Here is a 20,834-nt window from a genome sequence, read left to right on the forward strand (position 1 = left end):
TTGGGGGGACATGCATCGATATGCTTGTCAGTGTTCATATTATATATATATATATATATATATATATATATATATATATATATATATATATATATATATATATATATATATATATATATATATATATATATATATATATATATATATATATATATATATATATATATATATATATATATATATATATATATATTATACATATTTTGGGTTTTGTAAAATAAATTAAATCAACTTTTTTTTTAATTAATCAAGGCACCAATGATTCCCGCGCTCATGCGCACTCCTCCTATTTCCTGGTTCTCAACCAACCACCAGCCTCTCTCTTTCCCTGAGACAGACCCTTCAGCAAGAAAACATGATTACCTCATCAACATTTATCTAAGCGACATGTGAGTGTATTTTGTAAAATGCTCTTGGTTACATTACAGGTGTGCGTAACATATGCATATAGTTTGCTGAAGCTTAGTTCTTAACTTTTCTACTCTTGTCTTAATTGTATTTTTTATTCACCACGGGGACAGCAGATGGAAATTAGCTATAAAGTTAGCTATAATCTGATACAGAGCATCTCTACTGTTGAGTTGTGTCTGTTCTGTACATGGTCCTTGCCAGATAAATGAATAAACTCAACTAAAAGAATCTACTAATGCATCAAATCAATCCGGTACTACATGATTTGTTCTTTCACTGTTAATATCCATTGTGATCACTTCCTGTATGTGGACTTGTGCGTCCCAATACTTTGCCTTTGATGCATCCGAAGCGCTCTGCAATGGAACGAACCAGTTCTGCAGCATCCAAAAATAGCCGGCGATCAATCAACTGGGAGACACATATCTGTGCTGTTAAAACATATAAATGTGCAACGCGCAGGGGGGATCGATAGATTCCAAAAGCGTCGATAGGAACACTCTCTTTGGCTCTGGCTTATTTCCTGCCCAGAGTCTGGTTCCTGCGTAAAGTTAGCATGTGGACATTTGATAGATTTGTTTATAGATTTTTTACTGCGATGAATCAAACATTTAATTAATCATTCTATAAGAAAAACACTTTTTGGACAGCAAAATCGTACAACATCCATTTTTAGAAAAAAATAAAATCTCATTCGACCACCTTCCAAGATCAATTTTCAGGCTTCGCTATATATACTCATGTACACAGACTATACAGAGATTATATTATGCTACAAATGAACAAAATGCTGGCTTTTAGAAAACGGAAAGTATGTTTCAACAAGAACATCATGTCTCAAATCTCTCAATTTAGCACGCAATGTTTTCGAATAGGTATTTCAAGCCCCTTTTTTCCCCACATTAACACGTCATTAGAATTTGACTACAGTGGATCTTAACCTTGTTGGAAGTATTAAACCCACCAGTTTCCTTTTGTACATTCACAGAACCGTTCTTTATTTTGATTTTTTTAAGTGTTTATTTTTCCAATTGAAGAAATAGGTATCGGGTTTACTGGTGAGCAAAATGACCAGGAAGAGTAGCTTTTTCATTGAATCTGGTTCTCTTCATCTTGAATTCAGAAAGCATGTTCTTGTATTCTCCATCTTCATGCATCTTAAGGAAGTGTTCCTTTCGTTTTGCTACCACGCTGATTAACATCACTCAACGCAACTCGATATTTATAGAAACAACCACAGTTTTTTTTTTTAAAGATGGAACACAGGACAGCAGATAAAAACAGAAAATGCCCCAGAGCTGAACCTTGTGGAACACCATATGTTCCGCTTGACGGGAATTCATAATGCACGTATGTTTGAACACTTTCTTTTTTTTCGCTTGACATAGTATGAAGGGATAACAATAATAAGCAACAATAAATATATAAATAATAAATAAGTATATAAATATATAAATAAAGAAATCACACGACGTACCATCACAACTGAGCGCACCAAATTCCCTGCAGCACAGATAGGCCATTCAATTCACCTGCAGCTAATGATGGCCTAGTAGAGCATGTCATCGCGAATAATACGAGTCGGGGGTGTGTCTTGACCTCCACCAAATCCCTGACACTGACTCACCTGACCCAGGGTTCGATCGAAACCAGATTAAGAACCACTGCTCACCCAGCCGTCCAACCTTTTGCAGGGCCAATATCGAGTACATACTGCAAGTCGTGGGCAGACAAACTCATGTAACTGAGTACAGTACTATTTGCCGCCCCCCTGAGATGGATAAAAACGGCCGGATTTTGCTGCTTAACACATATTCCACAAATGTAATATTAATCCGAATGTCATGTTTAGACTAGCGACGTTACATATAACATATTATTGTCAAGAAATGTTTAAGGCTGACTTCCCCTTTAAAAAAATATATATACCCGTATATTTTCAGACAATTATTTCCTAACACCTCACAATTGATTTATTTCATGAAAATCGACCTTTTAATTGGTAAAAAGAGTAGAAATTTCACCTACTAAATGAACCATTACTGCCTGGTAACTCAGCATCCACCTGAGTGAGTTGGGGCTCATTTTACTATGGCGGTCACATATGTCCCCTTTAAAATGCTCATTATAATAAAAAGAAAGAACGTTCCATCTGACTTCAAGATCCAAAGGAAAATAGGTTTTGTAACATCCCTTACAACAAGAAAAGAGGAAGCGTGTGCTGTGAGGCGGAGCTTGGAGAGGCCATGTGAGCGTCACCTGATTCCCCCCCCCCCCTTCTACTCTCAGGCACAGGACTTGACCTGCGGTCAAATTGATGTTCAAGGAGTCCGGTGTGTTTGAGAAGAAGAAGAAGAAGAAGAAGAAAAAGAAGAAAAGCCTGCTGAGACCTAGGCTGGGTTTACATGACATGCTTCGAGTGACACACTTCAGCGTTTCGGCACCATTTGGATGTGGGTCACATAAATAAAAATGTTACATTATAAAAAATAAATACATGTGATGCATTGTAAATATGTGATCTACTGGGGCTGTAAAGAACATTAAGTTGTGAATATGGTACATTAGGGTTACATAGAACAAGGGTTTGTGGATAAAGCCAAACAGTTTTAGGGTTTTTACTTTCTGGACCAGGATTCCCCAACCCCGTGTAGAACATTAAAGGAGAAGTCAACCCTACCCCCCAAAAAATTCTTGACAAAATGACAATAATATGTTATATGTGACCTAACTCGTCTAAACATGACATTCTGATTAATATTACATTTGTGGAATATGTGTTAAGCAGCAAAATCCAGCCGTTTTTATCCATCTCAGGGGGGCGGCCATTTGCTGTCGACTGCAGATGACATCAGAGTTGTTCAGGGCTCAGACAACGACCAATCACAGCTCACCTGTCTTCTGAAGCTGAGCTGTGATTGGTTGTTACCTGAGTCCTGAGCAACGGTGATGTCATCTTCAGTCGACAGCAAGTGGCAAAATGGCCGCCCCCCCTGAGATGGACAAAAACAACTGGATTTTTGCTTCATGACTCATATTCCACAAATGTAATATTAATCAGAATGTCATAGTTACACTAGTGAGTAGTGGTGTGCCCAAAAAATCGATTCTCATAAGAATCACGATTCTCATTTAGTACGATTCTAAATCGATTTTAAATGTCCCAAGATCGATTTTATTTAAATTATTTTATACTGTCTTCCCTTTCTTTGTGTGTGCCTTTATTGGGAGCGCTGTTCATGTTGTACCCGATTTGGCCACTTAGGGGCAGTGTGGTTCCACGCGGTCTGATACACTGTTAAGTTGTAGCCACAATAGAGAGTAGAAGGGAAAAGTCACGATCAAGTTATTGCAATAAAAGTAGTTTTTTTGCAGCGTGGAGCCGTTCTTTTGAGTGATAAAAGTGCCGCGAGTAGCGCACTAATTAGCATTAGGGAGTCAGACTGGAGGAAATTATTACGATTCCTTGCGCATCTATAGATTGAAGCAAAAATCATTGTCAATCAAATAAATCATAGTGAATCAAAAATTGTTCTTAATCGAAAATCGATTCTGAATCGAATCGCACACCCAAAAATCGGAATTGAATCAAATCGTGAGACATTCAAAGATTCCCACCCCTACTAGTGGGGCCACACTAGACTTCCACCTTAAATTATCGTGTAAATAAATGTGTACCTTTAGCAGTGTATGGAGGCTATGGACCATTAATATGATGTAAATATGCTACAATGGAGTTATATTGAATGTTATGCGAAATTAGTACATTAAAAGTGTAAAGACTAATACGTAAATATTGTCCATAAGAGTTGTATTGTGATGTAAATATGGTGCATTGCAAATATATATGTGTTGAATATAAGGTAACATGGTACAGTGCAGGTGTATAAAACATGATGTCATATAGTACATATGTTACACGTTTATAGAACATTAACTCATTCACTGCCATTCACGGCTATAGACGTCAAAAATTCATTTGAACTATTTTTATTAGTTTAACATTTTTCCCACTTTTGTTAAGAGTATGAAAACCTAGGGGGAAAAAAATATTGTACCTTTAGACCAAACTATTGAAGTCATGTGATAAATTACAATTAAAAAATTTAATCGCCTGACGACCTAATTTTTAATCATCTTTTCTTTTTTGAAAAAATATTATTTAAAAAAAGAAAAGAAAGAAAGAAGATGTACAATAAAAAAAATCTAGGTTTTCATACTCTTGTTTTCTAGTGGGAAAAATGTGAAACTAATAGAAATAGTTCAAATTAATTTTTGACGTCTAAAGCCGTCAATGGCAGTGAAAGAGTTAAATATGCAATTTTATATAGCAGGAACTATTAAATCGATGAGTGGACCTTAACCTTCATTTAAATCAATGGTAGGTGAAGAACTGGTCCAAGACCTTTAACACTATGTTTAACATGAATTTTTTTATTTTATTGTATAGTTGATGTTGACACGAGTGTAATTGCTCACATTCATTTTCACAAGTTGTTTCATTTAAATGCCAACAGGGCGATACTGGATAGATACCGTGCATGTTAAAAAAAAAAAAAGAGTCATATTATACACTTAGACCTACGTTGTAAATCCACTAAAAGTAAGTCACTGATTAAGTGTGCCTTTGACCGAAGCCTGCCAGATAAAGGCAGCCAACCTTTGGGATGGGGAGGGGGGCACAATTGGCCTGTGCGTGTCCTCATGCTCACCAACAAGTCAACCCAGACGACGTGAAGAAGAAAGCTTCTTTCTTTACAGGCACGCGGTGGCGCTACAACAGCCTCCCAAACATCAGCACCGGCCTTGCCACACACTCCACTTTTTATCAGTATTTCCAAACAGCGTCAAGAGTTGTACAACTGTTTGGAATTAAAAAAAAAAAAACGAAACAAAAAACAGTATGTGCAGGTGCTGGGGCCAAAAAAACGATGGTGACCCACATACGCTTTTGTCCCGCTGGGATGTGGCAATTCATAGTAGATAGATTTGCAATGGATTTTAACATACACGGTACGAGTCATCGACCGCCACAAAGTCAAAGCGACTTCGACTGCTCACGTTGCATGACCCAGGATTGCTGCTCCACCTAAAGTACGGTAGGTGTCGCTAGTACGCGCTTAAAACTTCAACACATGTCAAAACGTCCATTTTTGGAAGCAACATTCGCAACGTTGCCAACTAACTAACGAACTGTTACGCGCCGCGCACAGCCAGCGTTTTCCCCATCTGCTGGAACTTGCGGGTCACTGCCCCACTTGGCCCTAATGCAAGTGGACTGTAATTGGTACATGTGAAAATTCTTTCCTCGGACTGTGCGCGCAGACATTGAATGGCTTTGTCCTTCCCAAGTGTGTAGCTACATTGTTGTGACTTTCAGCTTGTCCTAAACAGAGGTCACTATGTAAGCTGGTCTAAATATTCGAACCAGCTAGCGCTGTCACTTGGGGTGGGAATTGCCTAGTAGCTGGCCTTTCGATTCGTATCACGATTCATAGGTCACCATTCGATTCAATACCGATTAATCCCGATACCAATCTATAAATTGATTACTGCGATTTTTTTTTTTTTTTTACTCAAATTTAGAAAATACTAATCAGTAAACTTGTGCATGTATACTGTAAGATTTGTATGAAAATTGATTGATTGATCTGAAAATTCAGGCTTATAACTGAGCCACTGCATTTAACACACAGGTTGCAGTCGGTTTCATATTTGAACAGCACTGAAATACAAATTGTAAGGCTTAATGTTCCATTAATATAACATTCTTACATGCTTAATGTGTGAACCCTAAGTAAGACGTTTTGTTGAATATTCCCATAAAAAATGGATGTTTAAAAATCGATTCGGCCGCATATCGAATCGATTCGAGAATTGCGCGCTGTAATATCGCGATATATTGCCGAATCGATTTTTTCTAACACCCCTAGCTGTCACTGTGGAATATTTCTTGGGTCGATTGTTCAATTAATTATTTGAACAATTAATCGAATAACATTTTAACAATTTTTAGGTTTATATTTATATCAATTGAGAAAAAAATCAATAAATGCACTACGGGGAAAAACAGCAGATTACACTAATAGATTAGTTGTCAATTAATCAATTAATTCTAAGCCCCTCTAGAGGAAGACGACATTGGAATGTATTGGGTTATGCAGGTGTACCTTACGAGGTGTCTGGTGAGTGTATTTACAGTAAATGGGGGAGGGGTGTCTTTACATTATGTAGGCCAGCTCAGACTTTGCAAATGTCACACACACACACACACACACACACACATATAATTTTCCAGAGGACAAACACTCGACCGCCGCTTGTCTTGCCACACCAAGAACAAATACACGGCTGTCATATACACACATGGCACGACAACGGCGAACAACGCAGGGCTTTTTTCTTATTTTTTTTGCCACACAAGGACTACAGACGATGTCTTTTCAGGCCATAAAAAAAACAAAAAAAACAGGATATTGCAAATTGTGTAACCTATGTAGAAACAAGAGTCAAACTCACTATTGTGCGCAGTCGATAAGCTGGTACTCGTTGGACCTCTCGAAGCACGCCTTTACCCCTTCATCGTCCCACAGCTTCTTTGCATGGTCAAAGAACTCCTATGGGGGGGGGGGGGGGAAGAGAGGAAGTGGCAGTGAGTGAAGCATGATGGGAAATAGATGGAGTCTTCTGTGACCAAATCATTCCAAAATATTATATTTTTTAGATATCAGCTACATAATGACATAGCTACATAGTATATTTCCCAAACAATCTACACGAGGTGTTTATTTACTCAACAGCGAATGGGGGGTGGCAAATTTTTTGGAATAACATTAAGCAATGTTTGTGGTATATTACAATTGATGAAAATAAAAGTGGAGAATCAAACAATTGTGGAAAAATCCTGCCGGAACAGATACATGGACACAAACAACACCGCGGAATGAAAACATCAGAATCTACTTTTCCTTCATTGCAGAGGAGGCAGAGCAACACTTGGCACATAGACACAGATGCACACAACATTGTGGAATGGCCACATGTCAGCGTCTATTACATCTCCACAGCGAAAAAGACACCGTCGCGACATGATGAAAGAACATCTATTATGAAGCAGGCAGACGCGGTGGAACAAAATAAGTCGGCAGGGAAGATAAACTCGAAAGCGCACAACATTGTGGAGGGACCACATGGTCATCTCGAACCCAGATCCGTTACAGTATGAAAGCATGAAATTCTCTTAATACAAGAAGTCGCGACTCAGCCTCGGGTGGCAGCAGACAAACGCTGTCTCACCTCATTGCATCTCAAATTTCTGCTTGCAAGTCAAAACGACAACAAAAACGGGCCCAACTTGTAACTGAAAAAATTTGGGTGGGTCACTCATATCTCAAGGCTCCGTAGTGTCTGAATATATTAATGCAGGGCACAGTAGCTACAGTTAAGTTATGCCTCGGATTAGGGCGGTTTAGTATCGACAATTTTTAGAATCGATTATTTGAATAATTGGATACAATTTTATTTTACATTAAAGTGTGTTATAAATTATTTTTGCTTATTATAATTTTTTAACTAATTATGATTTATTTGGTATTTTTTAGCGAGGGGAAAAACAACAACAATTAAGCGATATCACATAAGAACCTTTTTGAAAGCTATTCAGTTACTGGTTCGCTCATTTTCAAAATAAAAGCGCCTGTTTGCAATTGCAAATGTTTTATTTTGATTAAACATAAAATATAGCCTACTTGTATGTAGGATAGTGATAGACCGATATGTTTTTTCCAAAGCCGATAACCGATTGTTAGTAGTCAAGGAGAACAATAACCTATATTTCAAGACGATATTCAAAAGTTTTGCGTCAAAATAAAACAAAATAAAAACTTTTCTCTTAATTTTTAACATATAAAGAATTGACAGCTTTGTTTAAAACATTATGACAACAATTGCAGGGCGCTAAATTTAAAAACTAAGTTAAGTAAAGTAGTAAATAGTAAATAGTTCCCTAAAGTTTTCTACTGTGAATTGTTTTCCAAAATTTCAAAATCATTTCTTAATTTTTTAATAAAAAAAAAAAGTGTAGAGTTCCCAGTGCCAGCATCATTTTTTATAAAGTGGAAATGTAAATAAATCCATAAATGAAAAGTTCCCTGTATCTCACTGAGCGACAAATGCATGCGAAAGTAGCTCATTTGTTTTTTTTTGTCAGGGTTCGTAAAAGGTTTCAAAAGATCTTCGCAGAAAGTGAAAAATTGTCTAAATTTGTTTGAAATATCTTCACTAACCTGACGAAAACCCTAAATTCACGATGTCCGCAAGCATTCACTGCTCAGTGAGATACCAGCTTTATCTGTCGTCAGATCCGTAAAAAAGGCCGATGCCCATATTTGGCATCTGATAATCGGCCTGGCCGATAATCGGTCTATCCCTAATGTAGGATGACGGCATCTCCTTTTCGAAAGCGTCTCACAATCCTAAAATGAGCGTGTGAACGTGCACTTCGGACGAGCCAATACAACCGACATGTCAGTTTATCATAAATGCAGCGTCTCCTTTCTAAAAAGCAAAAGTTCCAAACATTGAGAGCCTTCCTGTTGTTGGGACGATGCAGTACATAACGTTGTCGTCTTTTAGTCGTCATCCTGCTGCGGGACAATGGGGAGCATTATGAGAGACGCTCCCTCTTATCAATGACTTTGAGACATTTCCCAGGACTCTGTGCTGCGTGTTTGCCTTTGCTGCAAGACGATTGGGCGAGCGAATCGCCCCTCGTCCTCCCGTGCGCGGCTCTGGGCTCCTCCCGCTCCCGGAAGCGCCACATGACCGCGTGCGCTCCTCGCCGGCTATGCGCCGCTCGCGCTGTGCAGAGAGGCTCAAAGTAGCTCCCAACCGGAGGCAGATAAATGATCACATGCTCTGGGAGACATCCTCTCGGCAGATCCGGTGATTGAGTTGAGCGGGGAAGACAACCAATAACTGTTCGCTGCGCACTTATCAGAGAGCAGACCTCTGCCAAGGCAGCGAACATGAATTGCGAGAGGCCTGGTTCTGAAATATCATCAGGAGTGGCTATTGTTCCACTCCAGGCCTGTAGGTGGAGCCGAAAAAGTGGTGGATCGCTTTAAAAAGGGAGACAACTTCAAACGTACCCAGAAATTATTCACAGGTCCGCAAAGACTCAACGAGAGTGTTCATTTACTCTCATTCAAATGGGGGAGGGGTATGCTTTATTTTTAAAATAATATTACTTACAAACAAACAGTAAACAACATCTATGAAGTGAGATTATTTCACTTTGAATTTTTGAAGGAGGCAAGGAGTTGCAACACAAGTTAATTTATATAAAATGATTTTAAAGAGCAGTGTTAATTCTAATATTTTTTTCTAACAAACAAAAAAAAAAGGACAGTTAAGAATATGTTAAAGTACCAGATCGATAAGCAGTTATGGTTATCTTAACAATACCCATCCCGAATGCGACAAGCTCAGCAGCACAGTGCCCTAGTGGTTCGCCTTTAAATCTCAGTTCTAGACTTTCTTCTCCGCTTCTTCCCACATTTTAAAAACATGCTTGTTGGGTTAAGTTAAGACTTGACTTGTCCTTAGGTGCGAATGTGAGCCGTGTTTGCCTTTGTGTTGTGCGATTGGCTGGCGACCATTCCGGAATGTATCGGGCCGCTTATCCAAAGTGAGCTGGGATTGGCTCCAACTCAACCATGACCCCAATGAGGACGAGCGGTATAGATGACGGATGGACGGACGGATGGATGCCATGTGAAAGTGGCTCCTTTTAAAAAAAAACATCAATGAGAACACGCAGGCATTATTTAACTAAATAAATTGTTGCCGCTAGCACGTTAGCTTCACTCAATGCGGGCTCCCCACTCATGACCAGGATGAACTTGCCAGCCTTTTTCACGACTTCATAATTTTCTTTTTCTTTTACTAGCACGGTTGCTGCGTTCAACCGCACAAAAGGAACGGTAGCGTGTTTGCTTTCTTTTCAGCTGCCCTGAATAAGATTTACTGATTACATTCTCCTTGCGCCGCTTCTTGCCAAATCTCACAACGAAGGAGGGGCTCAAAGTCCGAGGATGGGCCGCCCGACCGAGCGCGGACGCCGGGTATGGGGGTGCAAGAAGCAAGGGCGCTGATGGTGGAAGCGGTTTTAGGTGTGTATGTGTGTGTGTGTGGGGGGGGTGGGGGGGGATATTGTTGGAGGCTGCGTGTGCTCCTCAGGGCTCTTTTCCACAGAGGCGTGTGACACTGGGCTTTTGAATAAATGCAGTGTGCTGCAGTGCCCTACAGAGCAACTGATAACACTCAGAGACCAGGAGGGAATTTGCTTCAACACTTTCTTTCTTTTTTTTTAACCCTTTCCTGTGACGGGTATTAAGCGTCTCGCCTCGGCGACTGATCGTGATTGGCGCGTTGACTCCGAACACCGCAAGTCAGGTTGATCCAAAGGACGACTAAATCTCATGCGATTTATTATTGAACATTGACTCTTCAATGGCGTGTATACAAAACACAAATGGAGTCCCATCAAGTGTGAAATTTAAAGGTAAGCAGAGCTGCAGTGGTGTTGAAGCGGCCTTCACTAGTCTTTATGGGGGTGATCTGGTTAAGTTAGCCTGTGATGGCTTCATACAAACACCATTCATTTGCAGTCTGGCTGCGGAGGGGGTGAACATTTGCCCTGGAGTGAGTCTCAGCGTCTCCAGTAGTCACCAATGACACCACAAAATGTCACTAGATGGTTGCTAGTCGCTTTTGCGGAAAAAAAATAATCGCTCACGGGGGTCAGGGAAGTCGCTAAATATAGCAACAAAGTCGCCAAGTCGGAAACGTGGAGTAGCCTCGCATTGTCACAATGCGCTAGCTCCGCCCCCAGTCATCATGGTAATGGGAGCTGTTACTCTGCATTATCAGAATTGAGTGGTCGCAACCCTTTATTAACTCATTCACTGCCATTGACGGCTATAAACGTCAAAAATTCATTTGAACTATTTCTATTGGTTTAACATTTTTTTTCCATTTTTGTTAACAAGAGTATGAAAACCTAGGAAAAAATGTATTGTATATTTAGAACAGATATTAAATTTGTGATTAATCGCGAGTTAACTAGTGAAGTCATGCCATTAATTACGATTAAAGACTTTAATCGCCTGACGCCCCACATTTTTTATCTTTTCTTCTTTTCTTTTTTATTCATTCACTGCCATTGACAGCTACAAACGTCAAAAAATCATTTTAACTATTTCTATTAGTTTTTTTATTTTTTATTTCCCACTTTTGTTAACAAGAGTATGAAAACCTAGAATTTTTTTATTGTACATTTAGAACAGATATTAAATTTGTGATTAATCGCGAGTTAACTAGTGAAGTCATGCCATTAATTACGATTAAAAACTTTAATCGCCTGACGCCCCGAATTTTTAATAATCTTTTTTTTAAATGAATTTATGGCAGTGAACGAATTAAGACTAGTACTCCTGATCGGCCGATTGCCGCGGAAAAATACCTGATCAGCATATGCCAATCAATGCCTTGGACTGCCAATCACATAAAAACGATCACCTACAGCTCATACCAACCAGCCTGTGTATAGCATAGCATCCCTAATCCATAAATTGGCAATGAAAACGGTCGCCAATTCCTTTAATAGTTGACATTTATTTATTCTGTGATGCACATGCGCAGTCGTCATTGTAATCCCAAGGCTGGGTCACATTTCACCCAAAATACTTAATTCCGTGCAAACCTGCCATTCGTAGCAGCACGGCAGTGATAAACGAGCATCTAAAAAAAACATTTCATTTCTGACATAGCAATACAAGAGCAGCTGCTTGCGATTGACGTATGATCAGATTGGTTGACTAATTGTGTCTATGCCATCGGTGACTAGTAGACTATCTTAATGCTTAATTTGTGGCAGCCTTGAATCATGATATAAATTTATGCATTTTCTGCGCTGTGAACCTGAAATAATGTTTTTGGATAATAAAGGGAGGGAAATTGGGATAGCATGTTTAAAAAAAAATACAAAATCGGATTTAACAATTCATTAATAACAATTATTACAATAATCGTTAGTGGGCAGCTCTAAAAGAAAAAAATGTGCGGCTAATCCATGTGATCGGAATCGGTGTCACGCATGATTATTGCATTGGAATCGGCAGCATAAAACCCTGATCAGAACACCCCTAATTGGGACACCTTAAAAGGCGCTTAAATCCTAAATTAAATAAAAAGCATACATCTGTCGCCGTTAAGCAAAGTTAGAAGAGCGAGCGGGCTTTCCCGTCGTAAGGCAATTCTTCTGGGTCAAGTTATTAAAAGATCAACGACAATAACCACAAACTCCTCCAGTTAATAATGACCAATATAATAAAAGATTGTCGGGGGGGAAGTTATTATTGCCGTATGACTTTGCAATACTTTGGAAGAAAATAAACTGCAATGCATCACCAGATCTAGGGAAAGTGAAGAATAAAACTTGCAGAGCGTACGAAACATCAAGGATATGAAAATCATTTCATCCAAAAATGACAGTTGATGAAAGTGTGATTTTTGGAGCAAGAAAATAAGTTTTCGCCATTTATCACTACTTGCAGCTTTAATTATTATTATTTATTTTTTATCCCAAAAAACTAGTAGAGCACATTAATTATTGGTGATTCACTTGCATTTCCTGAACAGAAAGATGAACATGGTAGTTTGATTAATTTGTGACTTCTCAGAGAAGCGCAGTTTCCTCTTCCCTGTCCAAAATAGCAAAACTGTGCGAGCGCACTCGAACTGAATATGGATGGAAGGAAATCAAATTATTAATTTTTTTTCTATTCTCCTTACAGCGCCATAAAGTGTATCAAAATGTGCCACGTTGGAATGATGTCACTTGACACGTGTGGTGTAAAAATTAACACAACTTGCACGTTAAGTAACAAGCACCCGCACACAAAGTAGAGCAGTGGGCGTGGCTAGTGTGAAGTTGAAGCTCACCTGCCACACGACACTGTAACTCTAGCTCTAGGGCAAACAAACACAAGACAAAACGCTAACCTGTTTTTTGTTGTTGTTTTTTTTGCTTCATAGCCCTGAGAGGGCCTTTGCTCAATATTGACGGCGGGTTAACGGCCAAAACGGGTTTCCGTACGGAAATGCGTCGGGCTCGTAGCAAGGCTAGCATAGCGGCAGCGCTCGTATTTGTTTGCATTTGCATAGGCCAGTGCATGTAACTAAATATTCTACTCGTTTCCATAAAAAGACGTATACAAAAGTCAACATTGTGTTTGCTATAGCATGTGTTACATACACGCAAACATTTAAGTCATACAAACTTGAAAAGACAACAAACATCCTTTTCTCATCCCCAAAAATTATTTGAGTTTAGAGCCACTGATGTTCACACATGGACATTAAAGTAGGGAGCGCATTTCAACTCTGTTGCTAACCAAAAGGGTAGCCCCAAAGCACATCATATCGCAGAGGAATTGATGACTAACAATGGCTACCGGCAACTTTTTAACTGAATATTGGACACACACAAAATACAACATCAAACCAGTAACATCTCGTCGGGCAACTTTCCAACATGAATAAGCCATGCTACCAACGTAGCAGCCTTAGCTAACGTCGGCACGGTTTACATACAGCTTCATGTCACATGCACTTTTTGTGAGGGGCGTGGCTTCAAATCTTCCTCGCAGCTTGACAAGTGCTTACGCTATCTTGAAGCAACCATCAAACTGATTAACAGCTTGACTAACTCAGATGAATTCAAGTGTGGACTACTATTTCTCCATAATAGTATGTGACATAAACTGTAATATACTGTCAATTAGGGGTGTGAATTGTGTACCTGGCGATTCAATCCGTACGATTCATAGGTCACGATTCGATTCAATGTTGATTAAACCCGATACGAATCTATAAATTGAATATTACGATTTTTTTAAACTCACATTTAGAAAATACTAATCAGTAAACTTGTACATGTACGCTGTAAGATTTGCATGATTTATTTATTTTTTTCTGAAACTTAAACAGGCTTATAATTGAGCCACTGTATTTAACAAGTTACAAAAATACTAGGGGCGTCAGAAAAAATCGATTGGGCAATATATCGCGATTTTACAGCACGCAATTCTCGAATCGATTCAATATGCGGCCGAATTGATTTTTAAACATCAATTTTTTCATGGAAATATTCAACAAAATGTCTTACTTAGGGTTAGGATTCACACATTAATGGAAGAATGTTATATTAATGGAACGTTAAGCCTTAATATTTTTATTTCAGACTGCAACCTGTTTGTTAAATGCAGTGGCTCAGTTATAAGCCTGAATTTTCAGATCAATAAATACATTTACATACAGTGTACAAATTTTAGTAAAAAAAAAAAAAAATCGCAATAATCAATGTATAGATTCGTAGCGGGATTAATCGGTATCGAATCGAAATTGTGACCTATGAATCGTGATACGAATCGAATCGCCAGGTACTGGGCAATTCACACCCCTACAAAATACACCGAGCTGTCACAGCCAAAGGGGGCGGGGAACACCCGCAGCCCCGGTCAACCACCAGCGACGGCTACGAAGAACAGCGGTAAACAACGTGAGTGAACCGCGCGGGAAGGTAAAAGAGACTGGGTTCCGGTTGCTATCCTCTTTTATACATGAGGATCTCGTCAGCCGGAACCCTGGGAATGACCTTTTATGAATTGCTTCTTGAGTGACGCCTGTGCGTGGGGGATTTCCGTGCTGTTTCAGCACCGCCTCCTGACGGTCGGGAGGGACGAAATAGAACAAATATTAAGGCTTAACGTTCCATTAATATAACATTCTTCCATGTTTTAAGTGTGAACCCTAACCCTAAGTCAGACGTTGTGTTGAATATTTCAAAAATTGATGTTTGAACATCTCGTCGGCCGCATATCGAATCAATTCGAGAATTGCGCACTGTAATATGGCGATATATTGCTGAATGGATTTTTTTAACACTCCTTACTCTCAAGAATGTCTATTGATCCTGAAATGCAAATAAATGTACGAACTCGAGTAAATACTGCATTTCATTATATTTATGTTTTTTCAATAGCATTCGCAATGTTTCATATTACCGAGCTGCTGTACACACACAGAGATTCTTATTTTTTTCCAGACTTGTCTAGAGAGAGAAAAGAAAGACATACTCCGTTTTGTGCTCAAGTAGCCAAAGGAAGAACACTCAAGTTTGCAGCCGACCTCGTGAAAGAAAGCAAATTGCTCGCGGGGGAAAGTTTTATGGTCGGCCGAGGCAAAGGTTGAGAGTGCGGCCAGCGGCAACATGGTGGTGGCCGCCTTTGCGATCAGCTGCTGGTGTTTGGGTTGTCCGACGGTCGCAAATGCGGGTAGCCCGGGTGTGAAAGAGAAACATGCAAACACGCTGGTGAGATGGCTTCATAATATTTTGCAAGTGAGCCTGAGTCCATACAAGGAAGCTCATGATTGCAACAGTAAGATCCACCTGTTTGTTTGCTGGCAGGCTACTTCCTGGTTCACGGAGGTTGACGTGACGATAGGATCATTTATTGTTCTGGAAGGTGGACTGTTACATTGACGCCAAAAGGACAAACTAGTTAACCGCCTGCCTGACAGACGACAGGGTCCGACATTAAGCCTTTTTTGGGTGGTGGCCCTCTTAGAAGCAATACTGTCCCCTGTATATTTATAATACAATACTTAGCTCTTAATGATTATTTCATATTTAGTGTTTTAAATGTACTGTGTAATTATTATTATTATTTTTTTAATAAAGGGAGTTACCACTGACCGGCATTATATAAACAAATAAAAACAAATGATTAAAATAACACTCTCCATGAGCTACACTTCCAACGGGACCAATCATATACACTTCGGTATCGTGGCACCGGGCCACCGGGTTACCGTTCTGACAAACTGATTAGCTGTCTAGCTAAATGTCTAACTCCACTAACTAACTGTATGACTGAGTGACTATCAAAACTAACAGACAAACTGCTCGACTAACTTCCCGACAAACTGACATACAAAATATTGGACTTACAGACTGACTAACTCACTGACTCACTAACAAATACACTCTGACCTACTCACTAACTGACTGGCTAACTAACTGAATGACAAACTAACTGACTGACTAGCTACAGACTAGGGCTGGGCGATTAGGCCCAAAAATAAAATCTCGATTACGGACGATTACGATTTTAATCGATTTTAATCTAATAAACCCAACAAACATTTATTTAAAGGTTTTATTTATTCAAAAATAATTCCTGTGCAAAATGTTCAGACAACAATAATGTATACTGAATCTAAATTTGTTTTGACATAAACTTAACATTCATAGTTTTTTCTTAAATGCCACATTTAAGTGGTTAGCAGCTATTGTAAACATGTCTTGTAAAGCACCCATCCAGTATTCTGCCACAAAAAAACATTTGAATGTAACACGACATAAGAGCTTTTAATAATCCGAAAGACAACATTTGATTTCACGATGTAGAACATTTTCAACGATTCGATTTTTAAAATGACGATGTATCGAATTCATTCGATTTATTGCCCAGCCTTACTACAGAAACGATGAAACATGAACTAACTTACTGGTAAACGAACTGAAATGACCAAATAATTAACAGATGAACTATCTCCGACTGACAGATCGGACTAACTATTTACCACAAACCATCCCACCCAACTTCTCTAACTGTATATTTTAGATTTTTTTTTTTTTTAAACATGGTGGGACTGGGACATGGAGGACCGTCCATATCCCAACAGCTTGCAATTATGACGTGTTACTCGCATCATAGCGAAAGAGATGGAGCCAACGGAGCCGTTCACCACTGTTGACAAACCAGAGTTGAAAGAAATGCTGCGGACAAATTGCCTAAAATATAGTTACAGTTCCCAAGCAGCCATTCCAGTTTTGAACACAGGTGAAAGACGAGAGGACATTCTGAAGGACACAAAAGACATCTCATTTTACAGGTATGTTATGTGCTCATATTTGTTTGAAGTGCAATTTTTGTGAACAAAGCCAGTCTATTTTATTTCTATTTTTAACCTAAGCTATTTCATTTGTTGCGCTTCATTTCAATTTGTGTTCAAAATTCTTGAGAGTTTAGTCAGTTGCTCTTAGAAAGGATGTCGTTGGATTATTATGATCTAATATCGTTTTTAACAGTGGCATGAAAAAAAAACTATTGTATATCCTAAAAGTTACTCTTTACGTAGCAGCGTACGTTGAGGCACAACTGCGCAATTCCGTTACGCAAAATTCGGGTCGTGAAAACTTCAAGAGAATGCTGTTTACAGCGAGCAAAAGCGCTAACCAAGCGTGGCGAATCGAGAATTCCATCAAAGATCGTAAGTGGATAATAGTTTCTTGAGCCCACAATTCTGCTGCTGACAACAACAAACACAACAACAAGGAAACATTTGAACCCCCAGCGGTCTTATTCTCAAGCTCGGCGCTCATCTGCAGCTTTGCCACGCTGCACATCCGGCGTTTGGGGGGCTTTCGCACACGTGACCTCGAAACTGAAACTTCAACATGCGTACGGGGGAGAAAAAACGAAGAGCGTCTTACCTGTGAGTAGTCAAAGTCAGAGAGAGGTGCTATGCTCTTGATGTATTCGATCCTGAATTGGTCCTCTGGGTTGGCTAGCGGGACAGGGGGTATTAAAGTGCTCATCGCCGACACTATCGTCTGCACAGAGATTGGGGGAGAGAAAAAAAAAACACACAATTAGCACGAAAAGCGGAATTAGCTATTGTGATACAGTATTGTTTAATGTCGAGTATGTAACGGACCGGATCTGCGTATCAGCCAGCTACGGACTACCTGAGACAGTGATTCTCAGTGTGGTACAAGTACCACTGTTGGTTGATAGGCTCCCTCTAGTGGTAGGTGAAAGAATCACTGAATTAAGTATTGGGCGTCTTGCAGTGATGTTAACTTTTTATTAATCCAGTCCAGTACACTTGATTTGGTTTTACTAGCAAATACAATACATTTGCATTTAATCATTTAGATGTTTTGTTTTTTTTCGTACAATTTCACGTACAAGTACCACTGGTGGTACATGGGCTCTCTCTAGTGGTACGTGAAAGAATAACTGGATTAAATGTTCAACCTGTGCGTCTTGCAGTGATTTTAACTTTTTATGAATCCAGTGCAATACTTTTTATTCAGTTTTACTAGTAAGTACAATACATTTAATCACTTAGAATTTTTTTTTTTTCATTTCACTTATTTACATTTTAATTGAATTATCAATTCATTTTCTATTTGTATGTTTTCAGGTGGTACAGATGGGTTTTCTTCCAATATATGGCACCATCATTGCTATGAAAACACGTTTTATGTATTACCGGTATATACAGCTCAATTCCTCTTAAACATTAAACATAAAACATGCTTTGTGTTAAAAAAAAAAAAAAGGTTAGTAAACTACAGACTCAGTTGTTTTGTTACTTATGTTCGACACGCATTCCTGATACTACAGTACATTGTCTAATTACTGTAGTTTGTATTTGTGTTTTTATTCACTAAACCTTTTTTTTTTTTCAATATAGTGCACAATCGCTGCAATGCAAACATCTGTTATGGACTGTGTCAGTCTGCTCAAACACTAAACGTACAATATGCTTTCCTGGTAGGGAAACCTGTCTAATTAGTGCCGTTTGCTTTGTGCTTTTATCAAACGCGTAACTGCGAGGTATCATTAAACTGCGTTCCAAAAAAAATTGGGTTATTCTGTTTCATAACGTTTTGAGGTTTTCCCCTTTGCATTGCAACTGTCGATCCTTTGACTTAATTTTGCTACCGTGAAAATGTTTTTATTACCTGCAGCATCAATCTGCTCACACGTTATAAAATCTGTCGTGTACAACGAGTTTATCTGCTATTGGATCTTTTTATTGTTGTTTGCATTTTGTTTTTAATCAAACGTGTACCTGTGAAGAGCCGTACAGTTTACTGTTGTGTTCAAAATGTTAAAGAAGCGTAAATCTGGTCAGTCATAAGTCAAGTTACCACTGTACTTGAAATGGAAGAATATTATTTTTTAGGACCAACGCTTGGGTTACGGAGTGACCGAACCCAAATTTGTACAAAGTCGTAATATGTAGTCTCTCGCTAACCTATGCTAACGTAGCAGTATAGTCTTATAATTGCTAGGGCTGTGCTAGAATAGGTAGCGACTCGAACTCAGTTGCAAATTGGCCATTGAAAATGAATGCCGAATCAGAATTTTCGGGTTCGAGTCAAAATGGGTCATAGAATGCATGTCACTCACGTCTCCATACAAGTTAGACCCCCGACCTGAGCGACGAACTAGCTTAACGCTAGCTAGGATGAGGCTAGTCCAACACAATGGGGATGGATTGAAAATGGGATCAAGGAGAAAAAAAAAAAAATCCTGGGTTCTGTCATTGGCCAGGCCAGGGTACGGCACGGGATCTGGGAGATTCAAGTGCGTTGTTTTAAACTAAGAAGGAAAACCTTTCTTTGGGTTGATACACTGCGTCACCGCACAGGTCTCGTTTGAATGAGATTTGTAAACATATGACGCTAGATTACATGCATAAAAATGGACTTTTAATTTGTTGGACTGTAATGTGTTTTTTTTTTTTCAGTTTGAACGTCTGACATGAACACAAATGTCAAATTAATATTTTGGATGCAATTCAGAGCTCTCATAGTTACCATATGAAAAACTCTTCAAGGCCATAGATATAAAATCAATACAGCGGTAACTGAGCATGCCTTCTTGAACCACGCCCACCGCTGCACAAAGTACTTCATCGCACGCCTTTAAAAACCTTAAAACGTTGCATGTTGTGCCATCCGAAACCGAGGACGCCCTGCAATAAAACGGGGTGACATGAGTCAGCGGGCCAACTCACCACTATGGCATCCTTGACGTTTTTCCGGATGTCCTGGATTTTCTGTTTCTTTTCCCTGCATAGGAAGACAACGAGAGCGAGCGGGTTATGAAAAGCGCGATGTACGGCAGGGCCACAAACGATTGGTCGTCCAGATAGCGAGATGGGTTGAATTTGTCAGGGGGGTGAACAAAAGATAGAAACTGTTGGGAGCGGTCGCTGGAGGTACTTCTTTTACAATTTGCCTGTGTTTTTTTGTTGATGCCTGGCATGCGTCCCGTGACGGGTGTGACACAGACGGCCGCTCAGTAGAGCGCCAAAACTCTGTGCACATCTGTGCACATCCTGGTTCCTGGAGGCCACCCGAAGACGCCGGGACGGAGCCAGTTTGGATTCGAGTGGATGTCAGCAGCTCCACTTACAAGTGGAAATTGAACCATGCACACCATCTATCATTCTTGACAACAAAATTATGATCCTTAAAAATGACCACCTTAAAT

General features: G+C 39.4%; 1 protein-coding gene across 2 annotated transcripts in view; it reads right to left on the minus strand.

The window, feature by feature from the left end:
- The window catches only part of LOC147180640 (guanine nucleotide-binding protein G(olf) subunit alpha), a 59,097-nt gene that overhangs the window by 23,179 nt on the left and 15,084 nt on the right, over positions 1-20,834 (minus strand). For both annotated transcript variants that reach the window (XM_086079202.1, XM_086079211.1), the window contains exons 3-5: positions 20,356-20,410; positions 18,035-18,154; positions 6,931-7,028 (exon numbers count right to left, since the gene is read on the minus strand). In XM_086079202.1, the coding sequence (XP_085935328.1) occupies positions 6,931-7,028; positions 18,035-18,154; positions 20,356-20,410 (273 nt within the window). The remainder of the gene's footprint in view (positions 1-6,930; positions 7,029-18,034; positions 18,155-20,355; positions 20,411-20,834) is intronic.

Source organism: Leptonotus elevatus, chromosome 1 (assembly GCF_054856555.1).
Source record: "Leptonotus elevatus isolate MCC_2025b chromosome 1, RoL_Lele_1.0, whole genome shotgun sequence".
Taxonomy (NCBI): Eukaryota; Metazoa; Chordata; class Actinopteri; order Syngnathiformes; family Syngnathidae; genus Leptonotus; species Leptonotus elevatus.